This window comes from Zonotrichia leucophrys, chromosome 3 (genome assembly GCF_028769735.1).
Source record: "Zonotrichia leucophrys gambelii isolate GWCS_2022_RI chromosome 3, RI_Zleu_2.0, whole genome shotgun sequence".
Lineage (NCBI taxonomy): Eukaryota > Metazoa > Chordata > Aves > Passeriformes > Passerellidae > Zonotrichia > Zonotrichia leucophrys.
In genome coordinates this window covers 30581312-30600043 of record NC_088172.1, presented here as the reverse complement: position 1 = coordinate 30600043, position 18732 = coordinate 30581312, and the positions used below count along the sequence as shown (strand labels likewise).

The following is an 18732-nucleotide window of genomic DNA, read 5'->3' as shown; positions in this document are numbered from 1 at the left end:
AATATGAGATTGTGTAGCAGGTGCTGCCTTGTTAGTGCATGGAACAGATGAAGTGAATAAACAGTCACCTCCATCTACAGCCCAGGGTAAGAGCACTGAAACAGTTGCTTGCTGTGCACCTCCACCAACATGAATACACATTCAAGTGCTTTATATGATGAACTTCCTAACCTGTAAGAAATGTTTTTGTAAAGGTTGTGTTAGAACTGTTCATCTGTGTCCTTCAGTTCACCTGCCAGCTCTAAATTCTAAGTACCTGCTGAAAGAAAGGTTCCTTTGGTTAGTGCATTCTGTAGGCATAAAGTAGGTGTTTTTCTTGTACTTGGGTATGTAATGTACATCCGTATGGCATTTAAAGGGCAGTGTCACAAAATTTTGGGATCTTGTCAGTCAAGGAAGAGCTAGCATAACAAATGTAGGAAAAAAGTAGATTTTTTTCTCTTTCGTGACAGGTTATTAGGAAATACATTTTTTTTTTTCCTGTATCTGCTTGTAAAAGGTCTCAAATGGTAGATATACTTTTGTTTCTCATTTTTGGCACATATTTTATAGCTTAGCATCTTTTGGGGTTACTCAGAACAGTTCAGGAGTTCTGTGTCTAAGAAGGGAATTTATGTATTCATGAGACTTCTGCAAAAGTCTGTGATTTAAGTAAGCTTAACAGCTCCCTAGTTGAGAAGGAATCTGAAATACAAAGACACATTGGTGGCTGTAAATGGTATTGGCTTCAAATTGGTATTGTGATAGATGAACATTACTAAGTAATGTGTTTTTGCAGAATTCGGATTGTAGTGTTTTCCTACTCTTTTCATATTTCTCAGCTTCTTTTATGTTGATGGCTCTTGTGTCTCTGCTGTCTCTTATTGAGATTCATGCTGCTTCTCAAAGAGCCATCAGATGCACAGACTACATCTGTTAAGACAACTAGAATGAAGGTGGTAAAAGTTCAGGCATTCAAAGGAGCTGATAGCTCTTTTTAATCTCTGTTTTAATAGCTATAGCTAGTGTTCTTAATCTATAGTTAAGACTGTTGCCCTGAGGTTTTTAAATGTGGTCTAGGAAAACAGTGTTTTACTGCCATTATAAATATGTAACCAGAGTATTTTTCCATTTTTAAAAGTTTCTTATCCTTTGTACTAGGCTTAACTGCTGTATTATAACATTACTGCTCGCATTTTCAACTCACGGAAGTCTGGAACTTCAAATGTGTGGTTCCCTCAGCAGCCATAAGTCTGCTATATTGCACATTATGCTGTAGTAAAAATCTTCCCCCTAAGATAGCAATTTTTTATGTTTCTGTGTTTTTGCTTCTTAACTTTTTCAAATACCGGTGTTCAGTTGTGACATAAAGTGAATTTTTACTAGAGAGTGCTAGATGAGCTCCATTTGCCTGATGAACTGGGATAGGAATGTGGAAGTATCTCCTAAAAACTTAGTGAAGGTTTTAAAACCTGAAAATTTCCATGTAGTTGACTTTCATCTATGAATGAGTAAGTACTACTAAGAGTTCATAAGCAGTTGACTTTGCCTTTTCCATAATGATATCTTCTCCTGAACTAGGTTCTTAGTTATTGCCTGTGGCACTGCAGCTTCAGTAAAGCTCTTAGAGCTTCATCTCTTCCCTTCCTTATATGTGCATGTAAATGGAATTGATAGTGGAATGTCTGTGGAATTGTCTAATATATAGTCCCCTCTTTTTCATATTATTTTTTTTTCTTGTGAAGCTAAACTGCTTTTGTTTTTAGTGTAATTTAGAGGTGTTCATGTTAAAAGAATTAATCTCATGGTTAGTTCCCTTTTTGAATTTGCTTGAATTCATTTGTATAGTGCTACAGTGAAAATAATAAGGGCCTGTGTTTTATATGCATCTTTTATCTTTGCACTAATAGGAAGAAAAAAACAGTTCTGAGGAAGAAATGTAGTTAATTTCAAGGATGTATTTGGTAGAAAAAACCAGCAAATCTTACATTCTATTATGAAGTAGAAAAAAAAATTTTGAGAGAAAGATTAACTTGTCATGATGACACTCATGCTCTTGTCTGGATTGACTTCTGGTAGGAGCAGGGAAGGTTCTTGTCCATGTAAAAATGAAGCAGTGGTTTGGAGGAAGAGAGAGACTCCTCTGCAAGCTGCTTGTGTGTGAATATGTGATAACAACAGGAATAGCTCATTTATAGCCAGGAGGCTGCTGCAGACAGTGAGCTGGCGAAAGTACCATAGATGTTGGTTGTGAGGAGTTTTTGAAGAAGAGAATGAGAACTTGAAGCCATGAGGGAGATGTGGAGAACATGAACTGTCAGGGAGGAAGGAGGGCAGTTTCACAGAACCTGCTGTGCTGGAGCTGAGGTGTCATTTAGCTGAGAGAGCTGAGTATGTTCAGCATGGAGGAGGTTTCAGACAGGCCAGTAGCAGCCTTCACATAACTCCCTGTAGCATGTGAGTTGAACTGTGGCTGTGCTGTTTATCCACAGAACATTGACAGGATTTCCTTTGTATTTCTGGCTAGTTAATGCTGGACTTGTTCTGACTTCATGTACCATGTGTGTCTCTTGCCTGCATAGTCCTGAACTGGGGTTTGGCTTGCCTTGTCCAGTCTTCTGATGAGGTGTACCACTGCTGTTGTCTCATCTGTTCATTGTTCTTTTACAGGGTTTAGAATAAAATTTCTCCCAGGAGCATTCATTATGCTTTATAAATGTACACTTCTGAAGTAGTATTTCATGATTTGGTGGCAGACAGCTTTGATCTTACTTGGAGTTCAGCTTTGTCTTTAAAATAGCTTTCAAAAAATCAAAATGGGCTATTGCCTCACAATTTTAATTGTATGCATGAGGAAAAAAAACACAGTGACCTTCTTAACTGTTCTTGTGTGGTGTTAGCTGACTTTTCTGATGTTTAGATTATTCATTCTAGGTTGTTTAGGAGCGAAGAAAGTTTCCCTCTCCCCAGATGTTATTAGAGGTTAGCCATATCATTAAAACATAGCTTGATTTGTTTATATGAAATCAGTTATAACTTTCTCCTCTGGTGGCAGAGCTGCTTCAGAAGACCTGAAGCAGTCACTGCAGCGTGCATGGCAGGGATTCTGTGAAGGTTAGCTAACTGTGGTGGCCAAAAGCTCTGGGATACCTTTTCCACTGGTTTATGCAGATCAGCTTTCCCAAAATGCAGGATGTTTTAGGCAGCAGCTGCACTTCAGTCTTGATAAATTTGTCACACCCTATGGGTATTTCTGGAAAATGAAGCACTTCTCTCTCTGCTCACCACTTCTGTATCTGGTAGTATATTGAGCAGTTGGAAACCTAAAAATCCATATAATCAGTTCTGTAGTTAACATTTACTAATTCATTGTTCAAATTCTATAATGAAAGCGAAGAATGTTTTCATGTAGTATGAACAATGCAATACATATCCCAGCTGTTTGAGACTGTATATCCTGGATGCATTTCTTATATTTCATCCTCAACTATGGAATAATTGTGACATAACAAAACTGTTTTAGAGATGTAAGAATTGCAGAGCAACAGAAAGTGGCATTGATTTCCCCATTGCTATCTGAGAAGATACAGCCTTTGGACAAAAGAGTTTCTAAATTAAAGGAAAATAGAATATTTTAGTTATTTTATATATGTAACACACAGGCTTCCAAATGAGGAATAAACAAGTGTTTCTAACTATTTTTCAGACAGGGTCACATGATTAAAAAAGACAACAAAGGTTAATCTACTTCCAAAATGACCCAAACCTACTTCTAAAAACATCAAGGGTTTTTAAGAAGAAGAAGAAGAAGAAGAAGTTGCACTTTGCATTCAATATGGATGAGTTTACAAGGAAAAAGATTTAAAGAAAAAATATTCTGAATTTTCAACTTGAAGAGTCCTGGAGACAGGCCTGTTGTATGAAATGCTTAAAAGGGAAAAAAAAGCAAACCCATACAGCTGGTATTGGTAATTGAGTGAATTGGAATCTGACCTTAAAACTGAGTTAGACCTTCCTCTTTTGAAAGCCTGTCCTTGGAGAGAAAATAATCTTCCGGATTCAATAAATGCAGTTGGTATGATACAGAAACTACAATAGCAGGGACTTCTTTTGTCAAAGAAAAGAATGGGAAGGATTGCCAAGCTAACATAAGCAATAGAGTGAAAAGAGCAATACAGGAAAAGTCAGCTCTTTTTGAAGAAACAGAGCTGAATACCTCCATAATCAGTCAATTTACTGGATTCCAATCATATTTATTCTACTGTTGAAAAGAGAGGAGGTTAAAAGGTGGGGGAGAAGCAATAGCTCAGGAAAAATAAAAAATACCTCACAGCCATGCTAATATTTGCATACAGTTATAGTATGGCACAGTTTTGTTTTGATAAGTTTCTGATAGTTTTGTTTGTTGGGAAAGAAAGCCACCTGCCTTGGTGACTGCCGTGGTCTGTCAGCAGCCATGTCTGGAATTCCAGGTGCACAGGAATGCAGGCTTAACCTGCACATGTCTCTGACCTCTGTGGGGTTTCAGTTACAAGAACAAACCTGCAGAGTTGTGTAGCACCAGGAGAATGAGCTCTGGACCCAGTGCACAGTGCATAAACAGCAGGCTGTCTGTGCATTCACACCTCAGCCCTGCTAAATCTCTCTCTGGGGTGCAGGGGGTGTGTGGAGGTTCTCATGTGCCCCCATTCAGCTGCATTTGCTGTACAGGTGTTGTACCCAAAGCATTGTAGAAAAATGTGAGTTCTGCCTCTTTTCAGATACGTGTTCACTTCTGTACCTTTTTGTTTCTTCTGTATGCATGAATTTTCAGACTGCAATGGTATTTTGACACCTGAAGACTTTTTCAACTGACTTGCTTCCTTTTTAACAACTATTCCAGAGTTTTGTTGCTCTCTGTTTCTGCATGAGTCACTGAAATAACTGAGAATAGAAATCCAAGGGAAAAAATAATAGTCTGTGCTAAAGCATAAGTATCAGTTAAGAACAAACCTTTTTGATAAATGTTGAGATAAATATAGCATTCTAATCTTTGCCTTTATAGAGGGCTTGGGTACAGGGATGTCTCATCCTTTGTTCGTGTCAAGACTGCTTTATTCCAGTCCTTGTATGTAATTTCAAATACAGGAGTTTTTATTAACTCTTCAGAATGAGGAGAGATAGTCAGGACAGTTGGACACAGTCATGTAGGGGGCAAGAGAAAGTTACATATTTTATTAGTATTGTTGAGAAGGTGAATGGAGATAGGAGCCATCTCTGAGTGCTCTGGGTTCTGCTGGGCTTTTTTTTTTTTTTTTTTTGTGTGTGTGTGTTCTGAGCTCACCAAGAAACTTATGTGTTAAGAGTAACTTTGCATAAATGCTGATTTATACTAGGATGAAAAATCTAAATATCTTGCAGCTGTATCTTTATTGGTGGTGTTTTCTTTAAGCATTTAGAGAAGATGGTTTCTTAATGCTGCTTGATTCTTAGTGAGAAGTTAAAAGTCTGAAATTCCTCTCTCAACTTACTCCAGTGGTGAACCTGAATACTTTTAAAAAAGCAAATGGAGCCAGAGCAGAAAATACTTTAAAAAGTATTTTCTATGGCTTATCCATACACCTGACTTAAAATATTTAACTCTTAACTTTTTCTGCTGTGAGAAAGGGAAAAAGATAGAGGTAGACATTTTGCAGTCAAGTTTGCACTGCATTTCATTTCTTCACCATGAAATGAAAATCTTTTCCTCTTTAGTGTTTCACAGTGAGGTCTTTTAATAAGCTTTTTTGAAAGACTTCTGAAGTATGCTTTTAACACTTCAGGAACTGAGGTGTCTGGACAACTGTGGGGTTGAGTCCCGAAAAACCTTATGCTGAAACATGATATTGGTCTTGGTAAACTTGACCAGAAGGCAAATGGCCAACAGTAGTTTTCAGGAGAGGAAAATAGGTACAGGCAAACACACTGCAACATTTACTTGAAGTTTCTCAAGTGAGAAATAACATACTTCTATAATATATGGCTCAAATATCCTCAGCTAGATATTTTCTAGATGTGAACTTTCATGAGATTTTATTCCAGTACAGTATTCAAGTACATGGTGGTTTATCTTCTATGCCATGCAGCAGGTAGTTAACAGCTTAGCTACATATTGTGTGAAACAGCATCTGCTGTTTATTGTAAATGAGGCCCAGTCTCATCAGTATTTACACTATTGTAGGTAGTAAGTACAGTGAAATATCATTTCCTATTTAAGTGAAATGATAACATGAACAACATGGAATCAGTCTTGGCATATTGTGTCTTTCTTCCAGGATTCTTCAATCTGCTCTGGCATTTAGAAAAGGGACATCATACACTTCTTGCCTCTAGTCATTCATATTGCTTGTCTCTGTACTTTTCACCTTTATTTTTATTGCACTCTTTTGAGAAAACAGCCAGAGAGTTGCACATTGCTTTGTCCCTTGATGGATTTTGGAGTTGCAGAGAAAGGGGGAAGGAAAGCAACTTTCACAGAGGGCAAAGCCTGGGAACCTGAATTGAGCGAGATCTTCCTTAACTGTTTTTTTTTTTAAGCAGTAAACCTTCAGCTTCAGTTGACATTATAAACCTGGGATGTTAGCGAAGTTATTTTTAATGTAGTCTTTATGTAATTAATGACTTCTGCTCTTCAGAAAGGATTCTGTTTGAAGTCTATTGAAAAAAATACTTGAAACAGTTGGGATTTAAGGGCAAACCCAAGTGGCTTTTGTGTTATAGGAAAGGGGAAGAAAGGGATAGGAAAGAAAGTACAAATGTTTAGCTGGGAAGAGCGAAATGCAAATTATTTTTTGAAAATATTAGGGATATGGAGTAGTTGCATGTCTGTAAAAAGAAGCATTTGCTGAGAACTGTTAACTTTAGGCTGAGGTGAGTAACACTTGCATGAAAATTAAACTTTAGTCTCTAATACTTGTATATCAGAGTGAGTAAAGTAACTCAACTGTGTTATGAATAATTGGAGGTTAGAAACATTTAATTCAGCTTGTTACATAACCCAGTTAAAAATATGCAAATTATGCCAAATTTAGTGGTAAGCCTTTTATGCTACTGAATCTGTAAAGAAATGACTTCTTATTTGGAACTATATGTCCTGGATGGAACTTGACCACGTCTATGGCAGGTATGCTGGATGTTACAGCAAAATTGTGAAGAATGTGTTCAGTGTGGTATTTGGCAATGGACAGGCTTGGGTCACTAGAGTTTTCTTTAATTTCTTTCTTCTTTTTTTTCTTTTCCTTTCCAATCTCATATGGAGGGATTGTAGCATTAGGGTTGTGTATGTGCATTTTGAGATATTCTGGCTCCTTGTGGTACAGATCTCTTTCATGCAGGGATGGTTTTAAATTTACTTTCTAAATATCTGTATTTGTTTATTTGTAGTAATTCTTTTCACGTAATTTTTTAGTTTAAAGAGGAAAATGTTGAAGTTTAAATACCCATGAAATGTGTGCACCTCTTTCCTTACTATTTTGCATCACTTCTTTCTCTCAATAACAACCAAAGCAACCACTGGAAGAACAGCTAAACCAAAGAAAATTTCTTCTGGGCTTCTGAGATTAGATAGGAAGATTTATTTAGGTGGGAAGCTCTTACTTAAGAGAGTCATGAAAGTGCAGGTGACTACTGGGAACAAGACTTTGCTTTCAGAGTAAATACAATAAGTGACATTGTGGTGGTTTGACTAAGAAAGAGTGGGAATTCTGAGATGCTGTGGTCAAACCAATGGATGTTCAGAGTTTGATACTGACACCTGGTGTAGCCAGTGGAGTTTGGACACACCTCTGAGAATACACAGGGGTTAAAAAGCAGGGCTCTGCCCCTGGCAGACTCTCTTGGGACATCGAGGCGAAGAAGTCAGATCTCCCTCCCCTGTCCAGCCGCTGCTGCTGGGCAGGGGAGGGGCAGCCACGTGGTAGGCCCTGGGCCTAGACAGAGATGGGAGGTGAAGAGGCTCTCGAAGATGGAAGGGTAGAAGATCTCAGAGAGTCAGCCCTCGAGCAGCCATCCCCCCCCTCCCCCAGGAGGGAGAGAGAGAGCCGGCGACACCGAATGTAATAGCAGCCAGCTCGAGAAAGGAAGAGAAGAGTGCCCGGCCGGAGCGGCAGCGTGTGTAGAAGTGCCGCAGCTCCAGGACAGAGACTGAAAGTTTTAACCCCTTTCTTTCATGATTGGAGCCTTGCAAAAATGCTAATCCTCCTCAAAGCTGAATAAGAAGAGAGATAAGAGATGAGATGAGACAAGGACCTGGCCCAAAAAACGTAGAAATAATTGAATAGGGAGAGATGATTTAGAGTGACCTTTTAGCTAGACTTTTCTTGTAGCCATAGACTCAGTTTGTTCCTGTGACACAGAGACTGCACTTAGAGAGAAGCAGTGGCTCAGAACCAAGAGAGTTCATCGTGAAGACCCCCCGGCCCCAGGGGGTTGGAAAAATATGGGGAGGACAGATGTCCCAAAGCAGAGACTGTGCCTTTTTAGAGTGAGACAAAGCATCCTTGAAAGACAACCCTAAAAGCAGCTCTGGCCATGCACAGTGGTGAGAGCACTGAGCATAGAAAGAAGATGTCACAAGCAGCAAAAGAACTTTTTTTCCGGGCGGTGCCGAAGTAACAGAGAAGCACACGAAGTTTCAGTGTGTTTCCAAGAAAAGCCTATAGAACAAGAAAGACTCCTTTCCTCTTCATGAACTGAAGTTTGAGTATACTAAAGTGTGGTGCCAGGCTGGGCAGTTAGTGATTTAAGAGAATGTATCAGATTGAGAAAGTCAGATAGTGAAGAAGAGGAAAGTAGTTTTTTGTAAAGTTTTCAATTTTTTTTTTTTTCTTTTCCTTATAGTTTTTCCCTATTTTCCTGTAGTTTAAGTAATAAAGTGTTCTTTATGTTTAAGTTAGAGCCTGTTTTACTTATTCCTAATCACATCTCACAGCAGACACCAAAGTGAGAGCATTTTCATGGGAGCACTAGCTCTGTGCCAGGCTCAAACCATGACAGACATGTGCAGCAATTTTCTTAAAGAGTCTTGCTGTAATTATTTACTTACTGTGTAAGTAATTGCTCTACTGTCAGGTAAAGGCATCAGAGACTCTTGCAAAAGCCAGATTTTGGAAGAGAGGGCTAGGGGCATAGTTTGTGTTCTCTTTAGTGGAATGATGGAATAGTTTGTTTTGTAAAAGACTCTTAAGATCAAGTCCAGCTTCAAACCTAATACCTTCAAGTTCACCTCTGAACTGTGTTCTGAACTGCAGACCTCCATGTCTTCCAAATACCTTTCAGTGGTGGAGACTCAGCCAAGAGGCAAATGAGAAAAACTGGCAGAGAGGGTCAGACCTTGTTTTACAGGTTCCTTGGTACTCTTTGGGCTGTTCTTAGTGGAGCTGTGGGTAGGAATGGGACTAAGGGAAGGGCAGGATCTAGTGCATGTTCTTTGCTTTTTGATTCTTCAGCCTCTGAAACTGCTCAGGCCCTTAGGCTTCTTTTAGAGCTTCTATTGCCAGCTGGTCCTTGCCAGAAGCTGAATATTTCTTGCCCCTGTAGTTTATAAAAAAACAATTGCTATTTTATTGTTTTACTAGTAAAGAAGTAATCTCAAATGGGCCTGTAGGACTTGACTACATCAAATAATTTTAACCAAGTACATTACAAATTTTGGGGACAGAATAATAGTTAAGATATTAGTTTGTAAGCTAATATTGGAGGAAAAAAGCTATCTGTAATGTGAAATTGGAATTGTTACCTGAAAATCTTCTCTTAATGTTATTCTCTCATAGTAGTTCTGGTACAGTTTTGCAGACATTTGAAACAGCTGCTGAAATGAAACCCTTATCTGTTTGCTGTATAAAAGCACCTTTTTTCCCATTAAGAAGATGTGTTAAAATTAAAAAACCCCACTTAATTCCTCCCAAAAGAATGACAACAACAAAACAACCCCAAACCAAGCCAACCAACTGAAAAACCAAACAAGGCCTCTGTCACATGAAAACAGGAGGTCTCCTCAAACCCTTCATGTTTGATTAGTCTGAAGCCCTCATGCTAGACCAGTCTGTCAGTGTCCCATTATGGGGACTGCATGGAGTGGTGCTAAGTGTGAGGGCAGTTCTGTGCCAAACAGAGACCCCTCCTGGGTCTCCACACCTTTATTCAAGTGAGTTCCCTGCTGCCAGTGGCTGACAGCCACCTTGAAGGACTCAGGCTTACAGGTTATGGAATAACACTCTTTATTAATAAAATTGTGACAGTTTAAGATTCATGGATTGCTGGTGATAGTATCTGACTGCAAAAACATATTCAAAGCAATATGTATCACATAATGTAGCTGTACTCCCTAGCAAAAGTTAGCTCAAAGTTCTCGTTTGGTGTGCACAGAACATGGTTCTTACCCAGGGTACAACCCTGTGGGGGAGAAGACAGGTTCAGTCCATCAGCTGATCCCAGAAGTTGTGATGGAGTCTTTCCTGACTTCTCCCCTTTCTTAACTTCTATACTATTTCTTTACATTTAAGGAAGAAATTAGTATAAAGGTATATACTTTTATACCTATGCAGTGAGGGTTGGATGTATCTTGGAGGCAGGGAATGTTGGTGTAGTAACTGATATAATGTTGGGATGGGAATATGCACCAGTCCAAGGAGAGCATTTTTTCCACGGTTGATGATTCAACAGCAAGATATCTTCCTTTATCTCCTTTGGGTTTTAGCTGCTCTGGGATTTACCAGCTAAAAAGTACTGCTGAATTCCCTTCTCTGCAAGGATTTCAGCAGAGCCTGGCCATGGTGGCTCCACTCTGCTCCACCATTCATTTAGGCCCTCTTGGCACCTATTGTGTGGGGGAAATCAGGCACACTGATCTCATTCCATGCAGGGAGGAACAACTGCATTTTCCTCTAAAATTTCCATGCTGTTACAGCTGTGTGTAAAACTTTCCACTTTGCTTTAATTTTACCTCCAATCTTTTTCCCACCTTCACAACCAACCAGTCAACCAACAAACATTCCCTTGAAATGTCTTCTTAAGCCTACTGGGAATGGGAAGAAATTTGCTAAGATATGAAATTGTCTTAGACAATTTTTTTCTAATTTCTTTTCTGTTAAACAGAACACAGAAAAGGAGAGCATTATCATTGAAATATCAAGTCCTACTTGCACTGTCTTGATTTTGTATTTTGAAAGACATTATTAATCACACTTTGGCTTTTCTGGTATTTGACATTTCAGCTGATAAAGAAAAATTTTTCACTATGAACTGGGCCTTCCATAATAACATTCTCAAGTATGACATTTGAAATATGACTGTATTAATTTAGTTTATGAAGTCAGTTTTAAACATTAAAGTATTGGTAAATTATGTTATTTAAGATTTAAACAACTACAGCACCCTTTATCCCCAAAATGTATGGGCTGATTATGAATCTTTCAAAAATAAGAAAGTGGCTTTATTCCTGTTTATACCACAAATGTTAGTTTAGAGTTTTCTTTATGAATTATTTTTTAATGATGTTGCTACATGGTGCAAAATCATAAAGACAGCCATAGAGTGTCTTGTTCAGGTGAACTAGAATTGAAAGCAGGTGTTACTATAGCACTGACACAGGAATTAGCAGTTTTCCATTGTCACTCCTTCATTTGTTTGACTTCTATAATCTGCAAACCTGTCTCTACCATTTTACTGTTGGATTACTACAGCATGTATAATTTGGGGGGTTGGAATGACTGTGTTAAAACAATGTATTGCTTGCTAATGCACAGAGGAGGGAAAGAAAGGAGTGACCAGTGTTCTGGGTGAGATGTGTATGGGGCAGGGCAGTTTATGGGCATGCCTTGCTTTGTTCAGTGAGTTTAATGGCTGTTGCTGAATGAGATGGAGTTACTGATTTTTAGCTTATTGTTTCAACTCTTCCTGTATTGTGAAATTGATTTGTTGGTTGGAGTTCTGTTTATTTTTAAGGTACTGAGTTACAGTGCTGGTTTTCAAGGGATGAGAAGATTGAGTCAGTTGTTAGTTTATAAATAGAGCTTGCCCATGTAGTACAGCTGTTGCTGTTTATTTTCAGGGTCAGGAGAAAATGAATTAAATTTAAGATAGCGTATTGTTTCGGTATACTGCACCTCTAATGTCTCTACTTTGTACATGGTTTGTTTCCTATTTCTGCAAGTGCCAGAACCTATAAAGTTCTTCTCTTCCCCATTGGTTTATGTTCTGCATAGCTTGACATGGTTTTCTAGTGTTTTATGCTGCATAAACAGCTAGCCTTCTACACCAAGCCATAACTAATCATTCTAGTAATAATCCATGATGTTCTTAACCTGCATCTTAAACAGGTTTTATTCCCCTTCAACCTCAGTATTTAGAAGATGTTTCATTGTAGAAGCTTGTAGTCAGAAACTCAGATTAAACTTGAGATAAGCACAGCAGGACATATGTAGTTTCAGTATGAAGATTTGTGCTAAAATTTGAATGATTTTATTTTTTTTCAAGTTGTGAATATCATAGGTTTTTACTCATTTCAGTCTCTTGTGACAGCATATGAAGTCAGAATAGTTAGTGTGAAATGCTAAAAACTCTGAAAGTATATAATGAGTTTTTCCTTTGTTTGGAGCATGGTCGGTAAGGGAATTTATTAATCTTTTTTATTTGCTTTTTAATGGTATAGGTAGAATATGGGTTTGTATGGATAACATGCAGGGAGAACCATACTTTTAAAGCTGCACTAAGAAGTATTGAATCTTAAATAATTGATACTGTAATTGACTAACATGATTATTATGAATTCACTGAAATATTTTTGTATGCTTTGTATTCCATTACTTGAGTGCCATAGCAAATTAAAAGGACATAAAATTATGTAAAGCTTCTCCTTTTTGTCATACCAGCTACAAGAAGGGGACATTGAAAATTCTTCCTTGGAATGAGCAGAAACATCGTGAAGAAGACTGGTGTGAAAAACAAGAATGCAGGTAAGTATATATAAAAGCAAAAATAGAAAGAGTTTGTTTACTAATTCTTAAAATGTGGGAATTGACCCAGAAAGACTCACTATTTTTGTACACAGTAACTTGTTTTTTCAGCTTTCTAAGGGACACTGGCTGAGCCAAATGGAAAGCAGAGGTTGTGCAAACCTGGATCTTCAGTAGAGAGTGTTCTCTTTCATGATCTGTCGCATGTTTGAAATCTCTTACTAGTTCAGTCGAGAGGATTCTTTCTTTCATGATCTCTCTCCTGTTCAGAATCTTTTGGTAGTTCCTTTGCTGACAAAATCTAACACTCACTGTGGTAGGTTGATCGTATAATTTTCTTTCAGAAGTTTTAAGAAAAAGACTAATGTTAAAAAAAATAGGTAAATAAATACATACTTAAACATATACTTTTTTTTTTTAAGGATGGTTATTGAACCAACTTTGCAAGATGAAGGCCAGTTTCTGTATGAAAAACAACCTGAGTTACTGAAGTACAGGACTACTGACCTTTCTGTAGATCTTGTCACAGATTGGTATTTGAGCAGAGCACAGGAAATTGAAGAATATGCAATGCAGGTGAGAATAGCAGTGAGGAAATGATGGCTGAGCAGCCTTCTTCAACAGAATCCTTAACAGTCTTATGCATATTAATAGGACACTTTTCCCTCAGTAATGCACACTCTGTCTCAACTTGATTATGGCTTTTGAAGTACTTGTTTTTTCTTCTGCAGTGTACTTAGGCTTGTTCTAAAGTTTACTCAGCCAAATAATTAATCCATAGAAATAAATAAGGAAGCCACTAGATTCTGGTTTACCATAGCAGACAGTAGCTCTTTTGTAATCCATGAAAAGTGTTTCCCATTGCATTTTATATTTGTAATTGAGGGAGGGAAAGTTGTGCACAGCATGTTGGGAATGACCTGTCACACGCTGCTGTGTTGTGTGTATTGATACATGCCTGTCACCCATGTCACTGTCATGTCAGTAAATGGTACTGTCATGATTTCTTCCTGGCAGTTTTATTGTGTGTCTGTGGGACTACTATGCAGCTTATTTCTGCTTGATTTTCTTTAAATTTTAAAAGTGTTTGAAGCTCTATTGCACATAAGAACAGAGCTCATCACTCGTGTGCTCTGGTATTTTATTGTTTCTCAAGCCAATTTAGCTGCATGAAAAGGAGGGTGACTGAAAGTATCACTATAGGTTAGTTCTGATTATTGGGTTCTTCTATTCCACAAGTCTGCACTCCACCATGGCTCTCTTTAATCATAGTTGCCTGTGATCTTAACAACCAATCAGTGGGTATGGAAATGAAAGCAACTTCCAAGGATCAGTTAAATTATATAACATACAAATTACATTGCATTCTGCTCTTCAAGACTTATGTCTGCCTTGCTGAATATTTACAGCCAGTATTGTGTCCTTTGAAATCAAAACAGAACCTTTCATATAAAGGTAGTTTCAGTCACTGGAGAAAGACTGTCATTGTTTTTTGTCATGTAAAATGCAACAATTAAAATTACTAAATCATGGTCAGCTAGAAAAGTCATATTGCACATCACTTACCTGATTGTCTTAGTTTAGAGCAGTCCCTCATATTCCATATGCTGAGATGAGCTGTGTAATCACCAGAAGGACTAGTATTCTAATTTACATGCCTCTATATGATGCATCTTGGTTAAAAAGATCTAACGATATCATCCCCTAAGATTAAGCATTTTGTGTCTTCATAAAGCTGAGAAGGGCAATCCATTTAGGAATACGCAGTCCACAAAAACTTGTAGGAACTTCAAATTACCTATTAAGCAACAAGGGAATAAAATAGATGCACAGAAAGGACTCAGATTGAAGTTGGTGTTTGGCAAACAGTTGTACAGCAGTGTTTTTTGAATTATTTTTCAGGTTGACTGTGCTCTGTCCCTCGTTCGTCTTGGCATGGAGAGGAACATTCCTGGTCTGCAGGTGCTTTGTGACAATCTGATCACCCTTGAGACAGTGGTTTATGAGACTGATGGTGACCGAACTTTGACTTTGAAGGAACTTTTAGAGATGAAGGACATTGAGAAGCTGAGACTGTTGATGAAGAATGTAAGTATTTTGAATAAATCAATAAGTATACCTTGAAATCCAGTAACTCAGATTACCCTGGATCCTGTGTATATAAAGATGCTCATTTTTCTGGTGATCTTCCATCTATAATTCAGTAAGAATTCTAAATTTTCAATGTCTTTTTAAATTTTTTTTTTGTAGTAGGGTTTATTTCTTTTCCTTTCTAAAAAAAGCTAAATTTGCTCAGTTTTCTCAAAGACCCACTTTATCCCTGGCTGAGGACTCAATGTTAATAAATCCTACTTGGAAAGCTGTGAATTGCCTTTTCATTGGCCTTTTTTTAAAGGATCTTCAGTGTAGCTCTTAATGATGCTGCAAATACAGCAATATTGAATGTGTTGCTTGGATGTTTTTTGGTGTCTTTAAATATTATCATGAAATTTTTGTATTTGCCTCTGCACCAGATGTGTAGTTTTTGTCTCTGTACTGAGCTTGAGCATGGAATTTCAGAATAGAAAAAGACCTCTTGGAACGGTTGAAAAATAGCTAGAGATGGAACAGGGATCTTGAAATTCATAATTCAGTTGAAGAACACATAGGCACCAGAGGAAAATAGGAAAGTACTCAGAAATTAAATATAACTCTTTGTTGTTTTGTTGTTTTTTTAGGGGAGTGAGTTGGTCTTCTGTTGTTTATTTGGTTTTGGTTTTGGATTTATGTAGCCACTTATGACTTGTTTTTCTGTCTTGCATTCTTGCTGAATTGCAGAAAGCAGTGCTACTCTGATGTGCTTGCATGGTCTTCCACTCATTCTGAAGCTGCAGGAGGAAGGCAGGCTTTCCTCACATAATGGGCTTTCCTCCTGTTCTGCTCAGTTTCCCGAAGCCATTGGGTAGCAGGAAGATTGTTTCAGTGCTTCATGATGTAGTAATCTGTTTGCGATAGGTGAAGATAACTGTTTTAGTTATATTGATCAAAAAAGGTTCCATTTTGCTTTTCCTGCTTGTTTTGGACCTGTTCTTAGATTTCCTCTCTGTAACTCTTTGTGCTTTCCAGTCCTCAGATGAAAAATATGTGAAGAATGTTTATCAGTGGATGATCCCTTTCCTCCACCGCTGTGAAAACCAGTCCCCTGGTCTTGCAAATACCCTTTTTAAAGAATACTTAGTAACATTGGCAAAGGAAGACTTGACTCTACCTCTGAAGATATTTCAGAATTCAAAGCCTGATGTAAGTAAAGAGCTCTGTTGATTCTACTGGTTTCTTTGTAAATTCTTGTCCGGAAGAGATGAATTCAGAAATAGTTCATCTAAGTCAGATCATCCTTCTCATCCTTCTAATCTTTCTCATTTTCTTGGACCCAAGATTTGTTATGTTTTAGAAAACACGAATTAAAAAGTTTTTTACCATAAATTATAGTGCAGCTAAACTGTCTTTGATGAGACTGTCAAACTAATGTAATAATGATTCTAGCCTAGTAGAATAAAAATTATTGAATTGATTCTCCTTCTGAGCAATTTCCTGGTGACCTATTTGAAGTAAATTCCTGGCATATTTCCTTTATAAAAAGTGGATATGAAAGAGTTTAATGATGTCACTTTTTTTCTTGAGGAATTTTACTAGGAGTAGATTTCAAGTTACTTCCCCCTCTCCTGCCTTCCACAGCAAATGTAAAGAATAAAGTGGGGGCCATTAGAATTGAGGTGAGAGATGAATGAGTAAGGGTTGAAGTTGCCTTCTGTGTGAGTGTTTCATGCTGTTTCTTTGGCTTAAATAATTATTCCAGAGCACACATGCACATATTTGCCGCTATTGCAATGAGTGTATGGACAGAAATCAAGCAGCAAAGCACAACCACAGCTCTTTTATGTATGTTGGTACTGTTATACATATTAAATAAGTCTGACAAATGTTTGCAGCAGTTGCCTTTCTCTGTCCTGCACCCTTTCCACTTCTCAAATTCAGAAAGGATATAATGGCATACCACTGTTCTTTCAAGTGTCTGCACTGCAGAAAACTAGCCAAGATAAGTTTCTGGTTGTGATTTTACCATGTTGTTAGCAAGCGACCTTCCAATTGCACCTAAGACAATTTACTTGGAGTACACATATTTTTATATTGAAAAGTAAATTAACTGTTGAATTAGAAGCAAGAAATAAAAACCAGTTTACATTCTTTTCTTGTTAGTGTCAGCCAAAAATTATTCCTGATCAGGACCAGCTTATGATTACGGCGTTGGAGTGTATTTACAGCTGTGAGCGAGATGACCAGCTCTCTCTCTGTTATGATATTTTGGAATGCCTTCCACAAAGAGGATATGGGTAAACATTTTCAGCTAGTTATTTGTAAATATTTTAGAAAGATTAAATATGGATGATAATTAATGTTTTAAAAAGGGTTGTTAAGTTACTAAAGGCAGACAGTTACTGGAATATTCTATTCACCTCTGAGCTGCTGTGACTGTAAAGTGTGTATCTATAGACTTCGGCTGTGTGCATATTCTACCAGTTACTGCAGCAAAGCAAAGGTTAAAGTAGCAGCCTAGACCAAGGCTTCTGTATTGTTTCTTAGACTTTTACAGTCTGATGAATTGAGACCAAATATTAGTGCTGTCTTACTGGTTTTGTTACAATTGTGGCATCTTGCACTTAACTTAAAAGCAGCAATACGTCCCTGTGATAGAGGGGAGATGGAAAAACCTATTGAGGGACAAGTAATGCTCAAGAAAGGGAAAGCTTGAAGAGGAGATATCCTGTGATCTGTGAGGTGCAAACTATTCTTCCAGTATCTTTTACATGAAGGAAGGAGAGAGCCTGAGAAAAATCTAAGGAAGAAGGAAGACCTTTGCTCTTGGGAGACTGAGGGGGACCCTCTAGATTTTAATTGGTTTTACAGCAAGTAGCCCAACAGTTTTAATATTTGCAAGTAAACATATATTTGATTTTAATCTGGGAGTCAGACTGCTTATCTTCATATCTATGTAATACGAATTACAAGAGGAAATGATAAGGGGTATGTGTGTATGTATATATTTAATTGTGTGATATCATTGCAGGCCTGAAACAGATAAAACTAAAACTCTTCATGATGAAGTAGACGAACTGGAACAAATTCTTAGGTATTTAATTTTGCTAAAATAAATAGTGTGTTCTTACAGAAATCACTAGGCATAGCCAGGAACTCTTTATGATAAGAAACCGGAAGAAATACTTATCTTTTTTTTTTAATGCTGTCAACAAGATGATCTGGTTTTTATATTTGGAACATAGACTTTTTGAATGGTTATATCTATTTGACTGTTATACATCTCTGAGACACATTTCTTGGAATAAAAGGTTGGGGGGTTGTGTTTTGTTTTGTCCATTTTCTTGGGTTTTTTTGTGGGGGGCTTTGTTGGGGATTATTTTATTTGATTGGGGTTTTTTTTGTTTGTTTTATTTTGGTGGGGTTTTTTTTATGTGGGGAGCTTTGTTGGGGATATTTTTTAATTTGTTTGGTTGGGGATTTTTTATTTAGCTTGTTTTATTTTTGGTGGAGTGTTTTTGGTGAGGAGGAAGAGGGTAACCTGAGGTATTTGTTTTGATCTTGATACTTTATATTGCTTTAAGGGATTAAAGACTAAAACTGTGAAGGTGTGTCATCAAGTATTGGTGGTATATGTTTACCATCCAGTAGTAGTAATATATTTTAAAAAACGTAGGTGATGTTACTCTGGCTAGTTGATACTGTAAGG

At 37.6% G+C, this 18732-nt stretch overlaps 1 protein-coding gene across 2 annotated transcripts in view; it reads left to right on the top strand.

Moving 5' to 3' along the window:
* Nucleotides 1-18732, top strand: part of NBAS (NBAS subunit of NRZ tethering complex) — a 167167-nt gene that overhangs the window by 32461 nt on the left and 115974 nt on the right. For both annotated transcript variants that reach the window (XM_064707739.1, XM_064707738.1), the window contains exons 22-27: nt 12867-12950; nt 13373-13526; nt 14853-15038; nt 16056-16229; nt 17187-17320; nt 18055-18117. In XM_064707739.1, the coding sequence (XP_064563809.1) occupies nt 12867-12950; nt 13373-13526; nt 14853-15038; nt 16056-16229; nt 17187-17320; nt 18055-18117 (795 nt within the window). The remainder of the gene's footprint in view (nt 1-12866; nt 12951-13372; nt 13527-14852; nt 15039-16055; nt 16230-17186; nt 17321-18054; nt 18118-18732) is intronic.